We start from the raw sequence: 27,390 nt of genomic DNA on the forward strand, positions 1-27,390 counted from the left end.
TGACTCACTCCCATCCCTTCAGGATTGTAATGTATACAGCAGCTACCATTGCTTCCATGCAGGAGCAGGAGCCTCCTGGGATATCTAATTAAATAAATGAACTGGGCTTTAAAAAGGCTTAAAATATTAGACCTGTCTGGGCTGCAGGTTTTTAGTAACAATATCCATGTTCTCATAAAAAATGAGCTATGAACTCTTCAGCTACTGCTTCTAATGGAAATCCATATTTATCCTTTTGGAATAATTTTTTTCCTTATATTTATCTGTTACATTTAGCCTTGTATGAAATGATCTCAAACCATCTGGGCTCCCTTCATAGTTAATTTTCCCTCCTTGCTGTATCTAATTGAAAATTAAAGTTTTTTTTTCCTCTGTTGCTGCTCTATTCTCTTATTTTAGCTGTTCTGCTTTATATTTTAAAGCTTAGCCCAAGATATTGAGTTCTGTGAGATCTAAATTAACTCCTTGAGTTTTCCAAAGGTTTTGGATACTGCCTTGTTATGGCTTACATCAGATTCAAGAGAGAAGAGATACAGTTCATAGATACTGTTTCTTCTTGGAGCTTTCCCCTTCTTTTTCTCTTTTGTAGTTGTAAATGAAAGTAACTACACCTCCCAAATTCTTTTTTTTTTTTTTCTGATGTGGTTTTTTTCCCCCTAATCTACTTGGTATTAGACATCCTCTTTTCCATATTTCTAGAAACCTGACCAGCTCTGAAAGCAAACCAGGTGATGATTTAAATACACATTATGAATGCAGCCAAAGGAAATGGCTCCAGGGGTAGAAGATGTGGGCTCTGGGGAAGAGGAGCTTGAGTTTGGGGCCATGCTGGGAAAGCCTTGAGCAGGCTGAGGCAGGCAGAGACCTTCTGGAGGCAAAGCTGTTCCACAGCAACATCACAACTTGCCTTAGGTTCTGGCTTCATCTCTACCTGGCCTATTTTGGGGGAAAAAATAGCCAAAAATGCACAACAAACTCATCCCAAAATATGAAATACTCTGATGGAGTGGGAAGCAAAGTATTCTTTGCTTCTTTCTTCTGTTCTCTGAAGGAAAAGTTGTTCATGTAGAATTCTTTAGAGTTTGATTTGATCCCAACAAAGGGGTGGTGTCGTAATGGAGATTTTTTATTCCCTGTGTGCATGGAGAGGCTGAGGTTTCCACACCAGGTCCTGCCGCTTCCCTTCTCCCTTTGAAACCAAGCTGAGGAGCATTACAGCGTGCCTGTGCAGCCAAGTCTGCCTGTGTATTTTGGCATCTGAATGCCAGACTGGTTGGTAATTTCCCCTTAAATCCTTTCATAGCTCAAATTCCTGTCGAAACAACCTCTATCTCTGCTCGGCCATACGGAGCCCGTCTCGGCTCTGCCGCTCCCATCACCCCTCACAAGCAATGCCATTGCAAGTTGCTTTCCTTCCTCCGTGTGCAGCCTGTATTTAAAATGAAAAATTGGCCCCAAACCCCTCTCTGGATGGCTGTCAGATCTTAGCATGCCACATAAATATCAGTGAGAAAACATTCCTCCCAGCCCACACAGAATGCGCCCAGCGCTGTTTGTTCTGGACTAAACCCGGCCTAGCGCAGCGAGGCCTTCGCCGAAGGCCCAGTTCCAGTGGGCAGGGCCGGCCCCAGATCAACCACTTTAAAGTGCTCTCGGAAAGTTTCCAGTGGAATTTCTGCTCCCCTGTAGTTACAGACCACCTTTAGTAGGTAACTAGGCCTGTTTGTTGGGCAGCTGCCATCTCAGCCCTTGCATGGGTGGCCTGCTGCCAGCTCTCAACTATTTCTCAACTATTTCAAGATGTAAGCCCCCCGATCGGTGCTCTGGGGCACGACAGGACCGTCATGGTGATGCCTCAAGAGGCTACCTGGAACTGAGGCTGGACAGTGTTAAAGGAATAAAGTAGATATTTATTAAAAAAGCCTTCACAGGATGCACTTTGGGCAGTACAAGAGCCTGGTCGTGGCTCTACCCAAGATGGACCTAAGATGGACGGCTTGTCACAAGTGTTTACACTTTTATAAGTTTTGGTCCATTTCCATATTGGGGTTAACTGTCCAATTACAGCTCCAGGTTATGCAGTCCCATCCTCCCAGATTTGCTCTCCTCAGTTCACTGTTGTTTGCACTTTTTGGGCCTGAAGCTGTAATGGTGTCCTTGGTTCTGGGCCTGGAAAAGGATTATTTTGTCTGACTGAACTGGGAGGAGAGCTTACTAGCACTTTGTATGAAGTTCAGAATTATATACCAATGTGGTACAGAGTCTGGAAAATATGAAAGCTGAAACTCAAAGCATCACTGGTGTTCACTGTGATGTTCCTCTCTGGTCCCTCCATGGCTTTACAGGGCTGCTTTCCAATGGGCCTCCCAACTGCATGGCCAGTCAGGTGCAATTTGCACTTTTTTCTCCCCCCAAATGTAGTTTATGTGCACTAACATATATGTATGGCCCTTATGTGGGTAGTAGGGCAGAATTCACATCTGCAAACCTCACCAGGGCATTTGGCCTTTGATTATAAGCAAAATGTTCCACAGGCATGGGAGGCATCCCAATGGGAGAGGGCACAGCACCTGCTACCCAGCAGCTTAAAGCTCAGAAGGAGTAAGGGCTCTTCATCCCTCTTTCTCCCACACCTACGTGTTCCAGAATTTCTTCCAACTTCCTTGTCTCACTGTACTTCTTTAGCAACACTTGGAGCAGTCACTACGGTGGCAATGGCCAAAATGGCTGTTTTAATAATCTCAGCCTCAGACTGCTACAACAAAGCCCTCTTGAGCAGCTTCTTAAGAAAACATCTGTGACTTTTCTCTTAGATGTGGGTTTTTTCCCCAGAATAATCAGGAGAAAGCAAAGAGATTGCCGCCCTGGCCCTCCGAGCGTGGAAAAGAGTCTGTCTTCCTTGGCTTTTGTTAAATTATTTTTCCCATGCTCTAACTCTTCAACCCTGTCCTTGGGTCAGCTTAGAATGGTGAGTGGTCTAAGTATGATGGATTTATTGCTTTAAACCTCACAGAGTACTGGAGAATGAGGTAACAGCATAAGCAATGTGGAAAGACTTGTACATTTTTTAGTTTGATTACTGGATGTACTTGGAGGTTTCCAAATTTTTTTTTCTTAAAAAAAAAAAGGATTGGTTTGAGTACTGAAATTGGATCAAATCCATCTTGCATCCCCACCTAAAACTGAGATTTGGATCTACAAGTTAAGCATCTTGGGAATAAAGATCTCCCTCCTCACATGTAATTACAGATAGTTTCTGAAGAGGTGAAATGTCACCATATGATGAGATGGAAAATGCATTAAGAGAGAATGAGTTCATCTGCCTGATATAGAACAGTCCCTGCACAGTAATTGGATTATGGCAGCGCTGGACAGTTGGGGAAGTCTGTAATGCTGCGTTTGCTCCATTTGATTTGTACACCAATGGATTTCCCTTGCCAGTAATGGCTTTCTCTGAGCTACTGCAAACTCTGAAGTGGGAAATGAAAATGGAATTTTGGGGAGACAGGACCTGCCATGATCACAGTGACATTGCAGCTTGTTATGCAAAGCTGGGGAGGAGGCACGGATGTATCCCTGTGGTGACAGGACTTTTTGTAAAAAGCTTGGGCACCTCTGTAGGTACTGACAGCTCTGTAAAGCTGCACTGCCATTATTTAACAGCCTAGGAAGGAAAGATGTTCATGGGCATATATAAACTGTTTCTGTGTATAAAAACCAATTTCATTCACAATTTGTAAAACACAAGAAAGCAAAATCTGTAAGTTAATAAAAGTCAAAATCCAAAATTCCTAAAAATACCAGCAATCAATAGATTAGCCACACACATGGGGTAAGATTTAGACAAGATGAGTTTGGTTTTACTTTTGGGAAGAGTATCTTTTTGGAAAGCACCATTTTTGGGAACAAGAAAAGCTCCCAGCATAGTGCTGTGGAATGTGGAAAGGATAAGCGAGAAATCAGCATGGAAAATGAATTATAAGGTTCTATTAGAAAAGTAAATCTTTGTAACAGTGCCTTTGAAGAGCCACACTTCAACTGGAGTATCTGCAGCTCTGTCTCCCCAAAAAACCTCTCACCTTTCTGTGCTACCACCTTAGCATGCAGAGTGCACCAACACCATCCCTTTCTGGCAGGTCTTTATTGCTCTGAGGTTGCTTTAGATGGATAATTATGAGAAACTCCACCTTCTATACTTTCCTGCTGTTTCACAACTCCCCAAAACACTTTAGAACTCCACCCCACCACAACTAAAATGCAGTGTTCACATATAGAAAGAATATGTCTTAAATTTATGCTCAAGATCTTTATGCTCATCTGCCTGCAGTGGGGCACAAAGAGCAAATAGAGGCCCCCAAATATATACCATATAAACAAATCTTTTGGACCTATGATACAGTTTGTATTTATTACTTTTACTGAAATCACAGAGTCAAGTGTTTTAAGATTACAACTGGTAAATTATACATATGTAATAGTTTACAAAACAAAATATTTGCCTTCTGTGTGTCATTGTACAGTGTAGACCTTGCACAGTTCAGTTCAAAGGAATTTATAGTTTGTGCAACATATTTTTATGTTGTAAACTGGCTGACACAGTGGTGCTCTAAAAATATTAACTCCATCTGATTAGACACAGACTAGGATGTAAAATAAGTTTTGTGACACATGTTGGTTTCTGAAAGGGTACTGGTATTTCAGCCAGGTGACAAAGTGACTTCCCACAATATGCTGATATCGACACTGCACAGAGGCACATGAAGCAACCTAAGCAAACCCAAACTTTGTGCTTTCCCCTTAGTCTTGCCTGCAATACCTTGTTCATTTTCTCTTATCTGATGCTAAGCAGATGACCTGGCAATAGAAGTTAAATTTATTGCTCTACAGAATTATACCGTCTCCAACTTACTTAATTCAGCATATTTCCTGTATCTGATGGGATTTTAACAATGCCTGTATGCCTGTCACTATATTTCATAAGATAACCTATTTGCAGATTTCACAGTTCACATGATAAATTGTGTAAACCAGCTACTATAAATAAAGAAAAAACTATGCTGTCACAGTGGTGTAAGTCTGAAGCACCTCTAGCAAAGCCAAATGATGCCATGAAGTAACTCTAAATTTATGTAGGTATTACTAAACCCAGTGTAACTTTTTTCCCCCTGGGAGTGGGAGCTATGGAAACCCAAGCACTCACACAGACAAGCACACACACAAAATATGCACCTGCACTTAGCCACGGGTGCCTGAACACGATCTGTGCCAGACTGGTGTTTGTGGAGAGAATTTTACTGTCCTTACACTGACTCTAAGCTCCACACACAACTTCCATGGCAAAAGATGCTGTGAGTTTTGACCTGTGACTCACAGAGTGCAGAGCAGCGGGATGGTGTTGGGGTGTTTGGTGTGGTGTGGAGAGGAGCACTTACACCACTCACCTGTGTTTAGGGCTTTTCAAACTTTATCACTGAAAACTTGTGCTTGTGGTTAAACCTTCTAAGCCCCAAAGCCCGTTTTGGGGTGCCAGCTGAGGACCCAATTATCTCTCTTACATTAAAAGACATTTCTGGTGCATGTAATGAACCAGAAGTATCTGCATTTGCAATGTTGTTTGAAACAAGAATTGAACTATGTAATTGAACTATATATTAACTACATAAGTTAATATAAGGGCACCCATAGGAAAAAAGCCCTTGAAAATGTTGAACATGGTAAGTATGAATACAGTGAGGCACTCTGGCAGCTCTATAAAAATCAAATGACTTCATGAAAAATAGGGGAAAAATCCTCCAAACCATGTAACTTTCTTTTTTCCTGAAAATTCCAGCCTATGCCCAGAGAATCCAATTTTGCCTCTTGCTATAGGCTCCACTTCCTCAGTGACAACAGCATGGCATGAGGAGAAACATTCATCTGAACTTACTGCTGAAAGCCCACAATTAATGATAAACCCTGTTCAAAGCCAGCCCTTAAAATAATCAAAGCCCAGGCTTGTATTTTGGATTGGGCCTTCCCTAGTTCCTCCAAAGCCTCGTGGCTGACTGGCCTTGGGGAGTGCCTGGGTGGCAGAAGAGAGGCTGAACTGGAATTTAATTCAGGAGAACACCGGAGCAAGGTGACTTCCAGCAGTGTGGAAGTGCTTATGTGCAGGCTGTGGTACTGCCCTTGCAGAGTCATTTGTGTTGGTCAATGAACTTACTGCAGAAAAGCTGGAGGTTTGTCCACATCACATTTTTCCCCTCACACTGCACACAATTCTAGTTCCCTTGAGGTCTGCACTAGCTGAACTGGAAGAAAAACAGGTATTATTCTCATGGAAACATGCTTTGCTGGTTTTTTAAAATCTAATTTTGCCTGATGTGGTGCAAAGAGCTGAAATACAATTAAGTAAAACATTGCAAACCTTCCAATTTGGGCTTTTGACTTTTTATAGCCATATACACATATTTATATATGTATATAAACAGTGATAACATAGAAAAAACAGCTTTTTTAATGGTTCAGTCCTCATAAACCATATGTTTGTCAAGCTATTTTATAGAGACACCCAGGAGTTTTCTCTTCAGTGTTGTCAATTAAACCTAAGAAGCTGCATGAGTGAAAAGTGCTGGCAACTCAGAGGAACTTCACTCCCATGGAGACAACTCCCAGTTACTGAAATTCTGCTACAATTAAAGCGAGGGGTAGGATCAGCTTTGGGGGTCAATCACTGAGGCCTCCAGCATGACCTGCTCGTGCCTTTGAGACACCAATCTGTTTTGTGAACTCTTCAGGAGCCACTCAGGGCTTTTTTGGTCTGCAGACCTTTGGGACTTGCTTGTTGGGAGCTTTTTAAAGTGTAACAAGGAGCTTGGAGCACGAGGTGTCATGAAATTAAAAAGTTACAATTTCTTGAAGGAAAAGGTGGCAGCAAAAAGAATATACATCTACACATGTGTGTATACACATATACTCCTGTTCCATGCAGAAAGTCTTCTAAATAAAGTCATACAAAAAAATGACCAGTGCCATATATTATGTAAACTCACAAGGTGTACTTTCAACACAAACCCGAAGCATAAATTAAAAGAGAGCCAGAAAGAGAGACAGAGATGATAGCAAAACATTTTAAATATAGAATTTGCACAATTGGTACTCTGTTAAATAAGAATAAATAAATTCATTACATCCATTCACATACCAGTTGTAAAAACAATAAATTATTTTATTTTTTTCAGTGCTGTGTTGCTTTTTTTTTTAAACAGTTGTTATTAATCCACAAGATTATTCCCTCTTCCCCTTGTGATAAAACTGTTTCCACAGGAGGGCAGCTAAACTTAATTTCTTGTACACAGTCAAACCAAAGATGCCAGGCTTTTTCCTAATGAGAATATCCTACCTGAAAAGCAGATGCTGAAAACCCCACTGATGCTCAGGGGTCCAAATTCACCTATGGACACTGGAAGTGTGTCCCGAAGTCAGAGCGAATTTAACACTGAGATGGTTCCTGGCTGTGCCAAGAGCAGAATTCCAGGTTTCCATCCCCTCGGTGCATTTTCTGAATCCAGCTGTGCAACACTGGGCAGAAATGTAAACAATGATGTCACAGTGTGAGTGACATGGGATTCAGCTGAGAACAGACCTTGCACCAATTCCTCATCCATCAGGTACATGGGACAGCCATGACTGCCACAGGCAAGGTTTGGAACTGGACTCTGATTTAGGAGCACCTGAAAAAGCAAGTGTTGGCTTACCCTTTATCTTACATTTTTCAGGTCCTGCCTTGGTCTGTCCCCTTTGCCTCCTCACATCTTTGCTTGTGTGAATTTGTTTCATTGCCACACTGGTGAAAATCACTGCAGTGGTTTGTTCTCGTATTTATTTCTAAATAAACTCTTTCATTTTTAAAAGATACTCCTGATCTACGGATGCTCTGAATTCACACCCGCATATGGCATGCCTAGAGAGCATCCAAAAGCTTTACTCAGCCTGCTGAATATATAATAAATTATTACCATGATGCAAACACAAATACTTGCACATTCTGTCTCTATTATGACAGAACACAAACACCACTTAATGCAGCAGCTGTATGCTGAGACAAATGTTGTCTATGCTGAGACACATTCAATCTCCTGATCTTTTTGCTCTCATGATGGTTTCTATTTGTTATGGACTTTTTGGAGAGGTTCTACAACATGTGTAATACATATATAAGCATCAAAATTAGATTGCTTAGAAGGAAAAAAAAGGCATTTCAAAGTGATCTTATTTTAACAGGCAGAGGAGGCATACATGTTTACTTTTTAACACTCTGCAAATCATCTGGGCCTTGATCTCAGTTCTTAGATTGGGATCAGGAATAAATGGGGAGTATTCATCAAGATGCATAGTTTTGCACAGGATCTACTTCTCAACAGAAGGCCACACCATTTCTGAAAGCTGATTAATAACATTTGTTGGCAATCCATTTAACAGAGGAGGAGGCCCTGCCCTTGGTACTGTTTATTTAAAACAGGGTAAAAAACCAGATCCTTCTCCAGATTTCACAGTTGTAGATGTAGCAACTCTATGCTGTTTTGAAATCATCACATGATTTTTTAGAGTTCACACAAACATGCCACAGTTGCAAAAACATGTTTGTGTCAGCCTGGAGTCAGACCTGCCCTTCTTGCTCCACACTGCAGTGAGTTTTCCCTGCTGATTTCATGCCTGGGATTTTCAGAAGAGCCTGAGGTGTTTCAGTGCTCAAGTACCATTGACTTACAGCTGAGGCTTGTCTGAAAATCCTCCTGCAGTCTCCTGCTCTCCTGTGTGGATGAACAAAGGAGTAAAAGGTGGGGTTCTACGTTCATCAGTGGTTTTTTTACCATTTCTTTTGGTACCTGTTATCTTATGGTCTAACTCAAAGCCTGCTGATATTAGAGAGTAATTTTACCAAGGTTGCTCTCAGGCCTCCACCTGCACAAGGTGAAATGCCCAGCCTCAGTGACAGAACTTCTACAAGACAATAAAAGGATTCAGGAATTGCTGCCAAGGAAAACTGTCACCAGCTACTGCCTGTGCTGTGGAAACAGTCTTATTGATATTGGACGAGTCCTCCACATCCTGATGTGGTTTGACTTCTAGTGACCCCTCTTCCTCCCAAATGTAGATATACAAAACATGAATGCCTTCTATAGCTTTAAAAAACCCCCAAACACACACAAAACAATAAAAAAAAAAAAAAAAAAAAAAAAAAAAAAAGACAAGCAGTTACAAACTTTTGCTGGTAAGATGAATACCAGAGTTAGACACAATGGACAAAACAGTGATAAAATATTAACTGCTTGCTGTGGTGTTTTTTTTGACCTTGAGAGCCTCTTGAAAAGATGTAGGTACATTACACATTGTTAAATTCATGGCAGAAGCCATAGAGAAAATACCAGAGAAAGCATATGAACACAGCCTCAGAATATCTGAGTTAGAAGACACTTGATTATCTCACCTCTAAGTTTGGGTTCTCTAACTAGTTTTCTGCAAAGCACAGTATGCCTTTGTTTGATGGAGAGGAGCAGCTCGAGCAGCTCTTGCTCAGTGACAACAAGGAGCCAGGCTGTGACACAGCTGGAACCAGGGAGTTTTACAAGCACAGAGTACATACACAAACTCCTGCTGCAGCCAGCTCCTCCTCTGCTGCATGCCTGACACAACTCGAGGAGGAGCTGCTGATGCTCCTGCTGCTGGAGCAATGGGGGCTCCCTGCTCTGCAAGCAGCTGCAAGGCTCCTCCTGAGAATTTTGGGGTGGAAACACAGGGTTTGTCAGACATGAATGATATACTGTCAGGAAATTCCTACCGTGAAAACGTATTTCCTTTTGTCAAAACCAAAAGGTATCACTTTTTAAAACCAGCAGCAAGCTCTTCATTTTCCAGTAAAACATCTGTGGCCCTTTCTGAAGGATGGACCAAGTCCACAAGGGCTGCAGATATACTTTGGTCAATCATTTTGCTTATGTAGTTTGTCTTTTGATTTCTTTAATAGAAGGAAGTGATATAAAGTGATATACCAACTGAAAATTATTTACAAAACAGTATAAAATAAGCTACTGTGGGATCATGGGGACATGTGATGTTTCCTAAGGACATACTGTAGTAGAGGTAGGTGAAAAAAGGGGAGATGATTCTGTAACCTTCAAATATCCCAGGATCCTCCATTCACTAGTTTTTCTTCTTTTGCATTATTTTATTTTACGTTTTTGCAGACACAGAGGGCTTATAACAACTTTAACCTTACTTTCTTTGACGTATTTAGAACACCCTACCATTATTTAAAGCAGTGCACATCTTCATTTGGTCCAAACAGGCAGATTCTGCCCATAACTAGAGACTGAACACAAGTACTTTGAAGCCTTTGCTCCTGTCTGTGTGGGCAGACCTGACACCAGCACGCCAACAGTGGCTTACTCAAACCTCCTGGAGAGCAGCTCAGCAGCACCACAGGTTAGCACTTTTTCAGCAAGCACTGTTTGAAGGCTGAGGGTCTCTGGGAGAGCAGACATCCCTTGGCCAGTTTCCCGTGCCCATCCTTGCACTGCACAGTCCTGGTGTGCCAGCCCGTGTCGCACGTTCGAGAGCAGGAGAGCCAGGGCCCCGTCACCCAGCGGGGCTGCGCCGCCGGCACCGGCGCTTTGCCGCCGCCGCCGGGGACGGAGTTTGGCAGCTGGGCCTGTTTCTTTGGCACGAAGAAGCTGTAGCGCACGTCCACGGGCTGCGTGGGGTCGGTGGCCAGGATCTGCACGATCAGGATCTCCTTGGTGGCCGAGTGGCCCATGGCATGCAGGAAGTCGTCCTTGTGGCTCCAGCCGCTGTAGTTCATGACGGTGCCGTTGATGTCGATGATGGTTTCCGAGGTGGAGATCATGTACTTGCCGTTGACCAGGTACTCCCCGTTCTTCTTCTTCAGCGCCAGGTAGGCCGTGAACCTGCTCTGGTCCTTGCTCTTGAACTGCCGCACCTTGATGTGGGTTGCTCCTTCAGGGATCTTCACCACGTCTGTGTAGCCTTTGCTGGAGGAAGGGAAACAAGGAAGAGTCTCACTGCAACGCCTCACAAAGTCACTGGCATGACACAGAATCACAGCACCAAGCAGGCTGGAACAGATCTTTCAGTCACCTTACAGACAAGAACATCTTGCTTCATTTCAGTTCAGGCCACCTGGATTTTCCCTAAGATTAATTTAACCAGGTTCCACTCTTGGCCTGCTGTGTTGTTCTTCACGTTCCCCAAGAAGTTTCTACTGCACTTCTTGCAGATTGCCTAATCTTTAGCTTTAGGGACAGTTTGACGTGGGTCAGATAACAGAGGAATGAAAAATAACAGATAGCTTATAGATTTCAGCAAAGGGTGGGAGATATGAAATACGATGCACGTGCTGCCTGCCAAGGAAAAGATAATGAGATATGCATTGGTTACAGCTGTTTCTTGCTGTCTTTGCTATAATGATGATTAAGGAAAGCACAAACAGAGGAACAGCTGGGAAGAGGTACCTTGGGAACATTTAAAAATAGTCTTGATCACCAAGGAAAAATTTGTTTACTTTGAAATTTATAAAGCCAAAGATTAATTGTCAAATGTCTAATAAGAGGGGCACCCAAAGGCTTCTTTTGTGCCACCATGGAATTCTCTATTAGTTATGAACTATCTCAACTGGGATTTAGAAAAAGAGATTAAACTCTTTTACCAAAAGCGACAAGCATTCAAAACTTGCAAGTGTACTGGAATTTATCAGTATCTCAAGTATGTTATTTTAACTTTACTGATATATAGAAAACAATTTAAAGGATTTACATAGCTGTAAGCTACCAGCTGGACACTAGAGATGTGTTTTCATTCCTAAACCCGTGACAAAGCCATCCTGAAAGTACCTCATATCTAAAAGGTTTCATGAGAAAATACATGAAAAATACATAAAAGTGATGGCATCTCCTTTGGGATTGTTTAAAGAACAGACTGCTAATTTTGAGAATTTTTGGCTGCACAAGTAGAGACTGCAGATATTACAAATGAAACATTTGTGCTGATCCCCTGCTATTTCCAGCAATTATGGGACAATGACTTAAGACTCCATTGATTTAGCACCTCCATAAAGCTGGAGCAGTATGGTGTGAATTCCAGGCTGGGGACTCTGCTCTACAGCACTGCACAAATATTTTTACATGAGAGTTGCCAGAATAACTAAGTTCAAGCATGTCATTAAAGTTACAAAATCACTTATTCAAAACCTACAATCAGTCCTGGAGAATTCAAGTTTTCTGCACAAAGAGCTCTAATGCTCCATGTGCACAGAGAAGCATGTGCAGATTAATTCCCCTCTTTCCCAACTTCTGATAATTTGGCTTTACAGCTTTTTAAACAAAAATCCTAGGAAGCAAATTTCCCAGAAGATTCTGTTTTGCCTGCTTTAAAAGAAAAACAAAAAGCACAAACAAATGTTGTCATGGCAACTGTCTACAATGACAAACATTAGTTTTGCCCTGTACATTTAAATTTCCCTATACATTCCATGTACAGATTGTTGACGTTTATAGTGAACAGCAACAAGGGAGCTGTCACTTTTCAGTGGAGGAAAGATGATTTTCCTACCAGCACTGCCCTTTCAAACAAAACTGCAAAAACAGTTTACAGACAATTAAGATTTCATTATTTTAATCAGGGGTTTATTTTAACGCCAATTACTCGTAGAGAAGAATTGCCCCAAACAACTTTTCCAGTAAAAATAAATCTGCAGTCTCAAATCCAATCAAAATCATATTAGAACATAAATTTACCCTCTGGCCAGTCTCATGACACTTAAAAACATGATTTGAGAAATAAGATGGTAACTTCACAGGGATAATTATAATAAATCTCTCCATTTCCAAGTGTATCTGTGGTGCAAATCTGGCCTCCCTGAAATTCATGGAGCCCCTCTAACACTTTTCCTGGCCTTGATTATTGCCAAATCACATGAACTATATCTCCCACTGTCAACTTCACTTAGACATTCCCAGACATCACAGTATTTACAAATTGGAAAAGATTTGGTTTATATAATTACTAATTTGGTTGGAAAGCCATTTTTTTTGGCAGAGATGTTTTGGCATCGTTAGGTGAGCAATCATTGGTTTACCAAGAAGAAGATTAGTTATGTTTATTTTTAGAATAAATTCACTCTCCAAGCCATTTTTTGACTGCTATTAATCAGTCTGTTGAAATGTATAGAAATAAAAGATCATTTCAGGAGTCAGATTTCAACTTCTGGTAGCTTTCAACATGCTATGTAAGAATTTGGAAGTTAAAAAATCGAGTTCATGTATCAAAGATGCTTAACAGAGTCACTGATTTTGAATAGAAACTGTCCACTAAAAGTTTCTGTGTGTAGATCAGTCCTTTGAGATTTTGGAATATGTATACATGATGATTAAAAATCCAATTTTTTCTATGAATTTTAAGAATGGAAGAAGGAAAAAAAATCAGTTGACAGAAAGGACTTCCTTGAGATTGGTCTATCAGTACTGGCCCCAGAGTGGTGAGGGAAAACCATGGCAGGAGTTCCTTTTATTTTATTTATATTAAGCTTTATTACAGTTAGAATGTGAACTGTGAGAGAAAAATGGCTTGTGGATAAATGCCATAAATATTTTGACTTTAAAAAATCCATCTGGAGATTGATAATATGCCAATGGACATGAAGGGATATAGTCATGAGTAAGCCTATGATATTTCTGATATCTCATCTGTTTACCTGAACTCCACACATACTCAGCAGTGGGAAAAGAGAATTTTTGGGTATAATCTCTCTCAGCTGTTAAGGGAGGTGTTTACAGCTCTCTGCTTCTCTGCACTTCTAATACAAGGAATGTGTGTCACAAAATCAGGTGGGATGTCCTCGCTGCCACTCAAAATAGACGAGATGAAAAAGCACTCTCAGGGTGTAGCTTGCTAATGCAGCAACAAGTGAGAAATGCAAGATTTCAGAGAGATGCAGATAATTCTGATCCCAACAACTTTCTGATTCACCTCTCTCTTCCTTTTCCTCTGTCCTCTAGGAACCACAATCATCTGACACAGCAAGATTGCAAGTGCCATGACTTGCTATTCCTGCTTCACTGGCACTTTGTGTCAGAAATGAGCAGGGTGCAGTGTTTTGCCAGTTGATGCTTAGCCAATTTCAGGATAATGCTAGGAGCCAGCTGTGCACATCTGGAAACTGCAATAAGCTACAGGCAGTGTGGTTTTTCCCCCATTTGAAAGCAAATTGCCTTTAGAGACATAAAGCAAGCAGCACATGGCAGAGTAACGACTTGCACAACAAGATGCACTTGCTGTTGAGATCAGTACCTCTTTTTGGTGAAGGTTCCCATGACTTTTGTGCAGCTGGAGTTGTCTCCTCCACACACCCCACACTTGTCATACTGGAGCTTGGATCCGATGATGCCATCGCAGCCCGTTCGGACGCACTTCCCTCGCACGCAGACCGAGTTGCTGTAGGGCCGACACTCGGTGCCATCGGTGACCTGGGCAAGCAAATAAAACTTGCTTCAAACTGCCACAGAGATTTGTGGGTTTGGATCCACCTGGCAAAACCCAGTTCCTTACTGAAGTCACCAGCTCAGAGCAGGTCGCCTCCCCTGACAGACCACACTGAGCTTCTCTAATATTGATGGTAAAAAAGCAGATCCAATGTAGCACAAGGACAAAAGCAAGGACAACTAACTTTCAGTCTGGATTGCATCTGATAGAACAAACTGACCACAAGTCACATCTGTGCCACTAACTATCCTATGCTAATTGGTTCTTTAGGAGTTACTCTGGACTTCTTAAACATAGTTCAGGGTTAGACCTACTCTTTTCTCCTAATACTTTTTCCTCCAGAAAACCCCACCCCATAATGACAGAAAACTCCAAGCAGAAAGCCCTTTATCCACTACTGAAAACAAACTAGTGCAGAGGCCCATAATTTTTATGCATTCACATACTGAGATATGGAAAAACTTATCTCATTTTCTGGCCCTAAGGTACAACCACTGGATCAACCCATTAAATCTGATCACACTGTTAAATATTTGCATCACATGATTAACTCCTTTTCCCTGGTTGTAGAGAAAGATTTCTAAAATATATGGGACACTTCTAAGCTGGAGCATGAAACCCTGACTGGAGCTGCCATTACCTTCTGAGAAAATACCACATAATAACCGGTTCCTTTGGCTCGGCAGGTGAGCTTGCAGACGTCTCCAGGCAGTACTCCAGCATACTTGGGGACCCATTCCACAAAAGTCTTGACCCCCTTTGCATCAGACTGATAGCCATTCCTTGCTTCACACTGCTCTTGTCGGAAGGATTTAGCTGTGGAATTATTCACATCATTAGTGGCTATTTCAGACCATGCTGCAAATATCATTATGTCCATCTATTATTCCCATTTCTTTCCTACATAATTTTTAAGTTATGTCACACCACTTCTTTACTTAGAACTGGCCTTCCAAATCCCTCTACTGTTTTAGCTTGGAAATCTCCCAATGGCATAACAAACAGTAAAGGCCTAAAGTTTGCATGATTAATTTTAGAGGACTGACTTTTTTAGCTTTCTCTACAGCACCCAGGGCGAGGCGTGGGTGAAGAATTAGGATATTGTAGTGATGCTGAACGTCTTGCCTTGATAAACACAACCTGGGGAGGCCACAGTGAGCCCCTGCTGTGTGGTGTCAGGGCAGATACTCAGTGTTCAGTGTCTGTGAAGGGAGGCAGGGCTGGAGCAGGGGGCACTCACCGTTGGCAGGACAGGGGGTGACGTTGCAGGAGCGGTAGATGGCCCGCTTGCCTGTGCAGTACCTCCCGTTGTTCCTGGGGGCTGGGTTGTTGCAGTGCCGATAGGCAAACTGCACTCCTCCCCCACAGGTACGGGAGCACTGTCCCCAGGGGCCCCAGGATCCCCAGTTGCCATGGCTTGAGGCCTGAAAACACAAGGAACAGCAGGAGGTGAGTTCGTCATCCAAGCATGAATGGAGCTGTTACCTCAAAGTCACTGCTAATGCTTTCCTCAACTGAAGGCAACTCCTTCAGCTGGCCATTCAGGGAAAGCAGGTCTTAGGAAACCTCCTTCTCCCAGCAAAGTTAATTTCTATCTTCTTTTGCACAATGATATCTCATTTGCACTGTGGGTGCAAAGCCAATGCTGGGCCTTGTTCCACACAGCCACCTTCAGCCTCTTCACAGAACACACCCACGATTTCATGGGCTGCTCTCTTATTTTTGCTATTCCTACCAAAAAGGCCGCTTAAACTGGCTCCAATGGGTCCAACTCCCAGAATATACTCATACTGCTAATCTGAGATTATTTTAATCCAACTGTTGTGATGTGCAGGTATTGCTTGGAATTACTGGCAAGAGATGGAGTTGTTAACTTTGCTACATTGGCTATAGTATTGCAATATCATGTAGAAGCACAGAAATCCATAAAAAGGGTAAAGAAATCAATTCAAAAAGTGTTAGGAATGCTGTATCTTGATTTGAATGGCTCCCATAGTTTGCAAATATTTTCTCAAAGATCTACAAGTCCTCATCTCTTCTGTGGGTGTAACAGAAGGGGCCACTGTCTACACAGAGAATTTAGAAGTATCTGAACTGTGTAGCTGACAGCTCTCATGAGCCTGGGAATTCTTCAGATACATAAAGTAGACAGGAGTTCTCTGTCACTGGAAGCACAAGTTTTTCTTCATCCAGAATTTATATTCTGGACTAATTTCATCTGCCCTTTTCTTCATTAGAATTAGGGACCTGGGGCCTTTCAGATAAGGGCTGTAAGTTAAATGTGAAGATGAGATTTATCTTGTTTTCTGTGCCAGGTCAGAAAGTCATGATTTACTGAATGGGAAAACCACTATATCCAGTTTTCCAGGAACGAAGGCTTTCCTTAAGGAAGAAAATACACTTCCAGAACCTCAGCAGCTATTTTCCTACATCCCTCACCAACAACACCCCAATCACATGCTAAAAAACATGGCAGGTTTCAGTCTGACTCTCACAAAAACCAGCCCCTCCGAGGGATCACCTTTTCCAATTCCCCCCGGGGTACCTCACCGAGTAGTACTTCTTCTTGGTTTTGTCCACGCATTTCCCTTGGAGGCAGATCCTCCCCTTGCCACAGGGGGTTCCCTCGACGGCGGGCAGCTTCTTGGTGAGGCAGACCATCTGTCCCTGGCGCACCACGGCGCACCAGAGGCGCGAGCACACGTCCATGCCGGGGCACACGGTGTACTCGGCGCCGAACGCCAGCTTGCACTGCCGGATGGCGTCGTACGTCTGTCCCGGCAGCTCCTCGGGGCCCACGATGTGCTTCCTGGGCTGGTCCAGCAGGCAGTTCCCTGCAGGAGCAAGGCAAGGTGATCTTTACTCGCTTTTTTACTGTTCTACTCCCTGCAGTGCTGCAATATTGTCTTGCAACAGCGAGCCTCCTTCAAGGGATGGTGATGTGAAAATTCTGAGGTGGCATCAGGTTTTCACAAGGTCAAACTGCTGCCACTGTGTTCCAACCCCACTGCTGAGCTGCCTGTTCCCAGCCTGAGGTGTAAATGAGTTTTCCTCAGGTCCTTTTGGCCTTTCAATCCTTTACACAAGACTCGGAACACATTCCGTGCTATTTATCGGTCTGCAATTTAAGGAGTGAGCTGGACTCATGTAAGCAAGACTCAAAGCAAGCACAGTTGTAATTTGAGTTTTAAAACAGGATGGCAGAAAAATAAAAAAGCACAGACTTGTAGCCAATGAGGCCAAAAACCCAAACAAAACAGATCGAAAAATCAAAATTTCTACCAGGCTAAAGGAAAAATATAAGCTGGGTATCAAAACTGTTGCCACTAAAGCTGGACTGCACTTTCCCTGTAAGGAGTGATACTTGGCTGCTTATGGAACTAGTTTGAAAAGGGTTATCCATTTTATACAAAAACCCACAAATAGCAGGAAGAAAAAAATTGCATTAATGTAGAGATTTGTATTAGTGTTTTAAGGTCTGCAGTGGTCAAGATTTGTCTGCCACATTCTAAAAATGAGAATTCAAATTTATGTTCTAGGTATCTTCTGATAGCTGGGGTTTTTTTACTGTTGAAAACCTCAGTTGTTGACATGCAGAACTATTTATTCAGTGTAACCTCTTTTACACTTCATGAAAGGGATATGTGGTCTGGGCAGGCTTCACTCATCCTCAGCCAAAATAACTCACCACAATTTACCTCACTTTGGAACCCACACCAGTGTTCTTCACTTGCATCATGGCTGAAAAAAGCCTATCTATAAAACCCTCACTATTTACACAAAATGGAATAGAATTTCAAGCTATGGCAGGGAGTTTAAGCAAACTAAATATCCCATTTCTCAATAGCTTGTCTTTTCCTTCCAAAACACACACACTTAGTGCAACTGTTCTGCCCTTCTAAAGACTAATGCCAATTAGCCAAATTAGAAATTCTTTCTGTGTGATGACTTATAACCAAAAACTGTCTTGTAAAACCTGTTCTATTTGCTGACCCTGATTTATCCTAGCCTTCTATTTCATCTGGATTATGTTGAAATTTTAATGCAGACAAGGTGTGCCAATGCTAGCTGTCATGACATAAAGATAATTAAAAATACCCTGGGTTGTTATAGTGTAAAATATTAGTGATGTGATGAGGAGTAAGGTTTTTCCTGGACTATCTGGACATAATTTCCTGAAGTTTTGGCAAAAATACACTTTGCAAAAGTTAACAGCAGTGGAAATCCTCCTTCATATACCTTGTGAGGAGGGAGGAATCCACTGAAATGTGAGGGCAGTGATGGGAAGGCTGTAGCATGTCAATATTCAGTATTATACACTGCTTTTGTACCTATGCCTAAGTTTATCAAACTCCCAAGCAGAGCTATTTTTCAGTATTTTAAAACACCACAATAACACTTTGATTGGAAATACAAATTTAGAGAAAAAGGAAAGTCTCCCCTTGCATAAACCCATCTATCAGTCATTTCAGTCTCACAGGCTCACACAGCAAATGTAGCATTTTTTCCCCTCCAGAACACAGGGCAATGAGTTCCAAACTTCTCCTTAACTGAGGGAAGTTGTGCAATCTCTACAAAGCCAGGTGCTCCAGCTGATCTCACACGATAAATTCAAAACTGAAGATAGGGAAGGCCCCATAGGATTTCCCACAGGAAAAAAAACATCTTTATACGGGTAGACTGCAGCAGTGTCTGTGTTTGGACAGGGTGCAGTGAGCTGCAGGTGTTTTTGCCACCAGCTGGTCCAACCTCCTGCTTGTCATGGCCCCTGGTGGGAGGGCAGAGGGGGCTTCAATTCTCCATTACATTTCAACATCCAGAGCATATACATAACTGCTATTCCTTTTTTTTTTTTGTCCTGGGCACCAAAGAACATCTTTGTGCCCTGGAATAGAGCAACATTGTTGGATGATGACAGTGCTAATTAAGCCATCTCATTATCTCTCTCAATGCTGTATGTAATATATCTTGGGAGAAAAAAAGGCGGCGGAACAAGATCTGTGCAGGAAGCAGATAAGCAGGATATAAATTAATTAAAATACAAACAGTCCTTGTTCCAGGTTGCACAGAGCTGGGACTGAACACACCAAATCCCAAGCAACCATCCCACAGCCTGTTGGTTGGCATGACAATAAAGGCAATTAGTACCTTTGGAAAGGCTTTGCTAAAAGCAGATGGATATAAATGTCACTCTCCTCTGGACAGGAACCGAGCCTTTTCTTCCTAAATGTCAAACTGTTGTCTGGGGTCATATCATGAGTGTAAAAAAAATGGTGATACCATGACAGAGCTGTTTATTGTACTCAGAGCAGGCCCCAGGAGACAGGGAATCAGCACCTTGATCCTCCCCAGCCCCCTGGCTGACCTTGGACCAGACATTTCCATTGGGATTTACTCAGCTGGCTTCATGTACTGCTGGTGTCCGCAGTGCACTCAGCTGTCAGGTGTTTCACTGCCTAGCAAAATCAGTTTGTGGTGTCATTCAGCACCACTCATGTCCCCAGTGCTGCTAAGGCCACTGATTGTCAGATCAAGTTTTCAAATAAATTGCAGTCAAATTATTGACTTCCACTTCAACCTGGTGGAAGTTTGTATTCTGTTAGGACAGATCTCTGATTTTAAAAAAATAACTGGGAAATTAAAAATTTCTACAGAAAAGAAGATTGTTACTTAGAAAAGGTCTCTGAATGGCTGATCCATCAAGAAAAGGAGATTCCTTAAATATGCATTTGAAATCACAAAAATAGCATCAGCAATACAATTAATTCTCAGAGGTTTATGGACCTACATGATGAGAGGTTCAAATTTGCTATGAATAATTTCATCATAGCAATAACTCTTGAAGACCACAAACCTAAATGATAGCTACTCATGAACTGAGGAGAAAACAGTTCCTTACACTCTGAGAGGTCATTCATGGATGGTGGAAGAGTTACCTCAGTAACTCAAAAGGGAAAGTTCTCTTCATTTGTGGAAATTAATTTGGTAATATTAAATCAATGCCAGAGCAATATGGACCATAAAACAGGATAGTACAGATTAATAGATCTCATAAAATTGAGAGAAAAAATTAAGTCATGCAGAGAAAAATATTTCAGAGAGCACTGAAATCAGCCAACAAAATATTTAAGAGCGAATCTTTACATTTAGCAGACACACCATACATTTATCCATAAGCATTTTGGTTACCATAACAACTTGATCCATTCACTCAATTATGTCATTTTTATCTCAGCATTTTGGAATTTGAGTGGTTTGTTTAATAACTGCAGTTGCTTTGGGAGCACAGTAAAGACTTTAAAATTCATTAAAGAGTGAAGTTGAAGACTATGTTTTTTCATTTCTACTTTTGGAAAATGAAATTTTTGTCCTTATTCCCAGAGGGGTAAATGTCATATTTAGCAAATAAGCTGCCATAAAGTGTTCCTATTAAAAAATACAGACTGACAGTAAGAAGTAGCATGTAGGTGACACAGGGAGTGATAACACATACCATGGCCATCATCAAAGAACTCTGTGATAGTTGCTGAAGTGCACTTGGACCAGGGTTTTGAGGCATCAATGCTGGTCAGAATGGAGGACATCAGGCGCTTGTCCTCCATGGAGCCAAAGTTCTCCTCACAGAACTTGGAGTCATCATGGGAAAGCCCAAGCAAGTGCCCTGTGGAAATGAAACAAATAAATACAATTACATGACTATCCAGAGTTTACCAGCTGGAGCTAACAGTCATGTGAGGGAAGGGAACTGTACTCATTTATATTTATCAACAATCGATTTCTTACTATTTTTACAAATCACCTTCAGCAAGAAAAACTTTGTGAAAATGTTCTGCAACTGTCTAGAAAGGAGCTACATCTTTTTGAATAGCTAAAAATAAAATGATTTATGATGCAACTAAACAAAGGGTAGAAGAATGAATGGGAATAAAGCTGCAAAGAGCTGAAGCCTGAACTTATTGCTCAAAATGTTCAGCTTAAGCCAGAAGTTGATTAATAAGATATGCAGGGCTAAACCAAGAGTGCTTTAACAATAAGGACAAGACCTCCCATCAAAGCCACTGCAGAAAAAAGTCTGATGCTCTGAAAGGGACTCCTTCTGCAAGATTTGGCCTTTTCTTTTTTTCAGGTAAGTGAAACCATTTTTGTTTGGCAATACTTCCTATATAAGGCCAGATAAAGCTGTTTTTATGCTGCACTGAGACACTGAATATCAGGAGGTACACGTCAAGTTTCAATCTGATACAGCACTACATACAAAGACTTGCTCTGAAGAGATGACAACAGCTTTGTTTCATTCCAGACAAATGCTGCTGTTGAGCAAAATAATTCACTGCTAAGATTATTATTTCAAACTGACAGATTCCTCTGACAGAGTAACCAAATAATCAGTGCACCACTTCTAATCTAAAGAACAAACTCTCTGGAAGTGAGTTGAGCATTTAATACATTGTATTTACACTGTATTTACTGATCCAAGATTGCTCACAGTTGTAGAAATTACCTCACTGCAGAATGTTTGTGAAATAAGGCAATGAGGGTCTCTCAGTGGAAAAGGAGTTTAATTTTTAAGTCTTTGCCTTGAAACTAAGCAGCCCTGGGTGAATAAAAAAAGCTGGAGCATTGATCCAAAGAGTTTGGCTCAGTAACATCCCATGGCACTCAATACTGGTTCAGCGTGGGATATGAATGATAGTTGGGTGCACACCAGCAACTCCAGGATGTAATTTTTCAGAGTGCTCAGCATTTTATAGCACCATTCAGAACTACCCAGAGCTCTGTGACATGGAGCTTTCAGTCCTGCAGGCCAGAACTGAAGTTTGTCACAGCCTCTGGTACCACTCTATCCATTCGGCATTTTTCTGACCTAGTGATGTTTTAAAAACTTTGATTCCATGTTCAGTCTCATGTGAAGGGTGGGACAATAGATGTTAAAATTCACACTATCACAATCAGCAGCCAACTATTTCCTAATTCCAATACACTGTAAGTGTTTCTTGGCCTATCAGCTTTTGCCACACCATGCTGTAAATGCCTTAAAACCAGTCATCTACAATTACCCCTTGTGAATCTTATTACAATGCATCTTTTATAATTCTGTTTCTCTAAAGTATCTGGTCTTATTTGTAAGGCCATCCTTTGAAACTTGTTTCTAGTTCCATTTCCATCTTCTGTCAGAAGACAGTTTCCACCTTCTGTCAGACTTCCAAAATTCTCTACAAATTCATTTCCCACAGCACTCTGCAGCACTTCACCCAAGTAAGATGCAGTTTTGTTCTCCAGACAAAACCCTTTATTGCATAACTGTACTTCACTCTTCAGGACTGTTCATTTTCTGCTAAGGACATCCCATGGAATAACTAAACAATGTCCATATTCACAGCCTGTTAATGCTCCTGCAGCTTGGGCTGCTCTTGATTTTCTCTTTCTTTTTTTCTCCTTCCTAGAGACAAATAAAAAATAGCCTTTGGATATGAGGAAGCTTGCAGGTAAATGTCAAGCTCTTCACTTTGAGCAGAGAGACTGAGGATTTCTTCCTAACACTGCCGCAGTTTAGCCTCCCTCCTCAGAAAAAGCCTGGACAGCCTCAATGGAGAATTTCAGAGTAAATAAATAAAATGAAATGCTTCTCAGACCACTGTTCAGCACAGAACATTTCATCCCAAATACTTTGGCAAAAGCAGAGGAATCTGAAACAGGGTCATCTCCTGGAAAGTGTCAGGCTACTGAATTCACCTTTAATGAGAGAGCAGCATAACTTCTCTGCTTTACAGTGATAAATGGGGTGAGCTGAGGACACACCTCATTAGCAGCCTTTACTTTGTCATATTAAATCAGGCCATTGTCCCAGTGCATGACAAGAACCAAGTCACTTGGCAGTCTTCAGCCTCCTGGAGGAGAAGCTTCTAAAAGTATTTGTGAATCTCCCTCGTTATGTTTAAAATTTTCAAAAATAATTTTAAAAATCCATCATGACAAGGAAAGAAGCAGTAAGTAGTGAATAATTTCTAAAAAACATAATTCTGATTGTCAGTGTCTGGGCTTCTAAATTAGCCCCCTGTGATGTTAGTGAGGATAATACCATTAAATATATGGATTTTAGCTCTCCATACTGATTTGCCAGTTCATTTTGTATGCATGTGTCCTGGGGTGACAAACACTTACATTCACTTACAAACACTGTGAATGCAACTCTCAAAGGATTTTATGGAGCTAGAATTCCTAATTCTTACCACAACCTAAATTTCTCCCTGTTCTAACTTTGCCTTTTAAGGCACTCTGACCAGACTTAGAAGTGATTAAAGCATATGACATACTCCCAATGATGCTGCAATCTGGTTTTGCATTTCATTAAAAAGAATCAAAATTCAAAATGTCACAGAACTGTGTAATCTCTAAATACAGCCTAGCTAAGGTTTGCTCCTTTTAGCACAGAAGTGAGAACAGCAGTGTCCTTTAACACCTGTACCCTTCATCCTTCTGCATCCAAAAATTAAGGGAGGGACACTTTCCTTCCTACTTCAAGAAGTCTCTTCCCACCACCCCTCACATGCATAACCCTGCTATGTTATTACATGACATTAGGGGGGTTTCTGGCATTTTCTGGTGGGGTGGCTTCCCTTCCAAATTGGAAAGGCCGATCCTTCAAGTGACCCTGCATGGAAGCAGAGCTCTGGAGAAAGCTCTGGTCAGAAGTCAAGACTCTGTGAAAACAAATCTTACACAGAAGACTTTTGAAAACAATGCCAATTTTAGCCCCATCCCATTCTGTACCAGTACAAATGTCAAACTGAGCTATTGAAGAAAAAGAAAAGGCTCCCAGCAGCTGTGTAAAACGATGACTGATTGGGAATGGGTTTGTAGATTATCTGCTGTTTTCTACTTAATGAAGCATCTTACTGGTGCTGACATTTCCCACTGAGTGAAAATGACATAATACAATTTTACCAGCAGGATGGTGTTTAGTTAAGTTATGCTGTAGGAATGCACAAAATGGTGAAGGAAACAGATGGAGGGGAGGCAGGGTTTGCCCTCTTGTAGCCAACAAGGAGGAGATGGCCTGCTTGTAAATTCATCTCCAACTCCAAAAAGACCAACAACCCAAATGGAGTGACTGACATCCTCCCCTCACAGCTTTCCCTGCTGAAGGCCAACACGTGCTACACCCAGCAGGAAATAATACCTGCAAAGGGTTCCAAAATGATCCCTACACCTTGCAGGAATGGGGGGTATATCCCTAACACAAGGTGGGGATGTTTCAGAGCCAGTTAAAACTTTCATCCTCTCTGAGGATCAGGACACAAGAGCCCAGCAGGGAAATCAGGAGTGCGCCAGAGCTGTGCTGCATGTGTGGTGAAGTAGATCTCTTATTCCCAGGAACACTGAGAAACAAACCAGAACCACAGAATATCCTGAGCTGCAAGGAACCCACAAGCATCATCCAAGTCCAGCTCCTGGCCCTGCCCAGGACAGCCCCAAGAATCCCACCCTGTGCCCGGGAGCATTGTCCAAACACTTCTTGGAGCCTGGATATTTCTTAATATACAGTTCTAGACTATCTGCAGAGGTTCTCTGAGTGAACACCATGCAAAATTACTCTCATACATTTCTCACTGGCATTTCAAGCATTAGAAACAAGAAAACAGAAAATATCCACAACATACAGCAAGCCAACTCAAAGCTTTGCTAAAGCACAAACCAAGCTGGGTCTCCTGGAAAAAAGCCACCTGCTTATGGACAAGAACTTGGACAGAATGGCAAAAAGCAGCCCTTGCACTCCCTTTGACCACAGGAGACATGTAAGGTGACACAGCAGGCTGGAAATGCTGCAGGCATTGTAATTTGTTTTCTCAGAGGAGCTCAGCTGGGATGAAGCACGTGTTTGCCAGTGAGGTCGTGCCTTTCACCTCATTTCCAGCTGGGACAACTGGGGAGCAAAAGAAGGTCAAGAGATTTGCCCCAGGTTCCCCTGTGAGTCCCTGGCTCTCGTGGGATCAGGGCTCAGGAAGCTCCTGGCTCAACATTCCTTGGGCTAACAATCACCAGCCCAGACCTCTACATCAGCCTCCTGCTCTCCCCTTGGCTGAACAACGATTGCACATGGGAACTCTGCCAAAACAAAACCATTTCTTCTGGCATGGGCTGTTTTCCTAACTCCTGTGAGTTTCTGACTCCTTCTTAAGAACTTCATGCTGCTATCACTCAGGAATCCTCTTGAAGTCATGATGGGCCTAAGCAATAACAATTAATAAAGCTGGTGGTTTTTTTAATAAACAGAAGTGATTTGAATTACACAAACTTACAAAAAAAAGCATAGAATATAAAACTAGACATTCCTCTTTTTTTTATTCTTGAACTTTACTTCCAGTTTTCTTTTCTTTGACTGCTACCAGCCACTTATGAAAGAAAAAGGATTTAAAAAATCACTCTCTCTTTTAAATCTCCAGCCCAGAGGCAGTTTTTAATATTTCTGGCTTAAAAGAGTTCTTCAGACTCAATGAAACAATAGTCTGGAGTGCAGCTTCTTCTCAGGAGCAGACATTAAAAAAAAAAGCCCCAATCAGACATTTACCCACCAGTGCTGCAGACTTTACACAAAACAAACCTGTGCTGAGCTGGCTTGTTGTAACAGACTTGAGGGAGATCACAGACCCATCAGCCCTGTCAGACAGGCAATTTCCAGGCAATCAGAGACCACTGTGTCCACACAGACTTAAATAATCATTAACAAGATGTGGCCTTGGAGGGCCACACTGCACTAATTAATGGGGCATGCAGAAGAGAAATATTCATTTTAGTGAAGAAGCAGGAGCTGGTGACACCTATTTCACACCTGTTCAACTCAGAGCAGCTTGGAAAGAACACAATTCACAGCAGCTCATGGTAAATGAATGGATCTGTGGGAGTACACAGAGCAAGAATGTAAAAATTGCATTGTCTGCTGCACCAGAGGCCTCCCTCCACAAAACCTACATTATTGGATTGGTATTATCTACCTGCCAAGGAGGAAAGCAATCCCTACTCTATCCTGCAGTCTGGAGGCCCAGGCTGAACACTGAACTTCTTATAGGATCATAACATCAGAGATCACTTAGGCTGGTTGGAAAAAACATTGAGCACAACCATAAACCTAACACTGCCAAATGCACCACTAAACCACGTCCATAACACATTTTTTGATAATGACAGCTGTGAAATATTAGGCAAAACAGTTTTACAGCTTGCTTTAAGCACCATGTCGGCTGCAGGTGGAGCAATGATATATTTTATATAACATTATAAGGCAATAAAACATTGCTGGGCAAGTCAAGAATTTTTATTCAAAATTTTAACCAGCAACCTTTTAGACAGCTGATGTTTGCTTTTTGAGATATCAGCTTAATTTTCTGCCCCACCTTCAGCTCTTGTGAAGGCTTAGTTTTGTCTGCCCACCTTTTACTCTTAATCAAAAGGAGTATGTTTATGAAGGCTTAATTTGAGAGCTTTTGCAAGCAGAAATTAAGACAGAACATTGAAAAAAAAGGTTCAAAGAGGAGGAATCAAGCAATTTTCCTGATGTATGTCAGCAGAGAATAGTTAAATGAGTGTACTCTTTGTTTTTCTTTTGTTGTTTTAAGAAAGCAAATCTGCCTAATTGTGATTACCTGGATATTTGCCTAAATTTCATCTGTCATGAAGGAAACCTAATATGAGACTCAACCTCCACAGTTTTTCTCATGTGGCTGTGAGACTCTGTGCCCTTGGCAATGTATCCCCCTTGAAATGAAAGGCTCCAGGAGATTTGTAGCTGTCAGGTCTGAAGCTTGTCTTTATCTTGACAGCCTGGAAATCAAAGGGCTGCATGTTCAGCACAACATG

The 27,390-nt window shown here is 41.8% G+C and overlaps 1 protein-coding gene across 1 annotated transcript in view; it reads right to left on the reverse strand.

Moving 5' to 3' along the window:
- Window positions 1-4,389: 4,389 nt before the first annotated feature.
- Window positions 4,390-27,390, reverse strand: part of ADAMTS5 (ADAM metallopeptidase with thrombospondin type 1 motif 5) — a 38,430-nt gene continuing 15,429 nt past the window's right edge. Inside the window, exons 3-8 of the mRNA XM_059492786.1 lie at window positions 21,029-21,196; window positions 17,086-17,369; window positions 15,776-15,959; window positions 15,176-15,351; window positions 14,344-14,519; window positions 4,390-11,030 (exon numbers count right to left, since the gene is read on the reverse strand). Coding sequence (XP_059348769.1) covers window positions 10,466-11,030; window positions 14,344-14,519; window positions 15,176-15,351; window positions 15,776-15,959; window positions 17,086-17,369; window positions 21,029-21,196 — 1,553 coding nt within the window. The 3' untranslated portion in view covers window positions 4,390-10,465. The remainder of the gene's footprint in view (window positions 11,031-14,343; window positions 14,520-15,175; window positions 15,352-15,775; window positions 15,960-17,085; window positions 17,370-21,028; window positions 21,197-27,390) is intronic.

Source organism: Ammospiza nelsoni, chromosome 2, assembly GCF_027579445.1.
Source record: "Ammospiza nelsoni isolate bAmmNel1 chromosome 2, bAmmNel1.pri, whole genome shotgun sequence".
Taxonomy (NCBI): Eukaryota; Metazoa; Chordata; class Aves; order Passeriformes; family Passerellidae; genus Ammospiza; species Ammospiza nelsoni.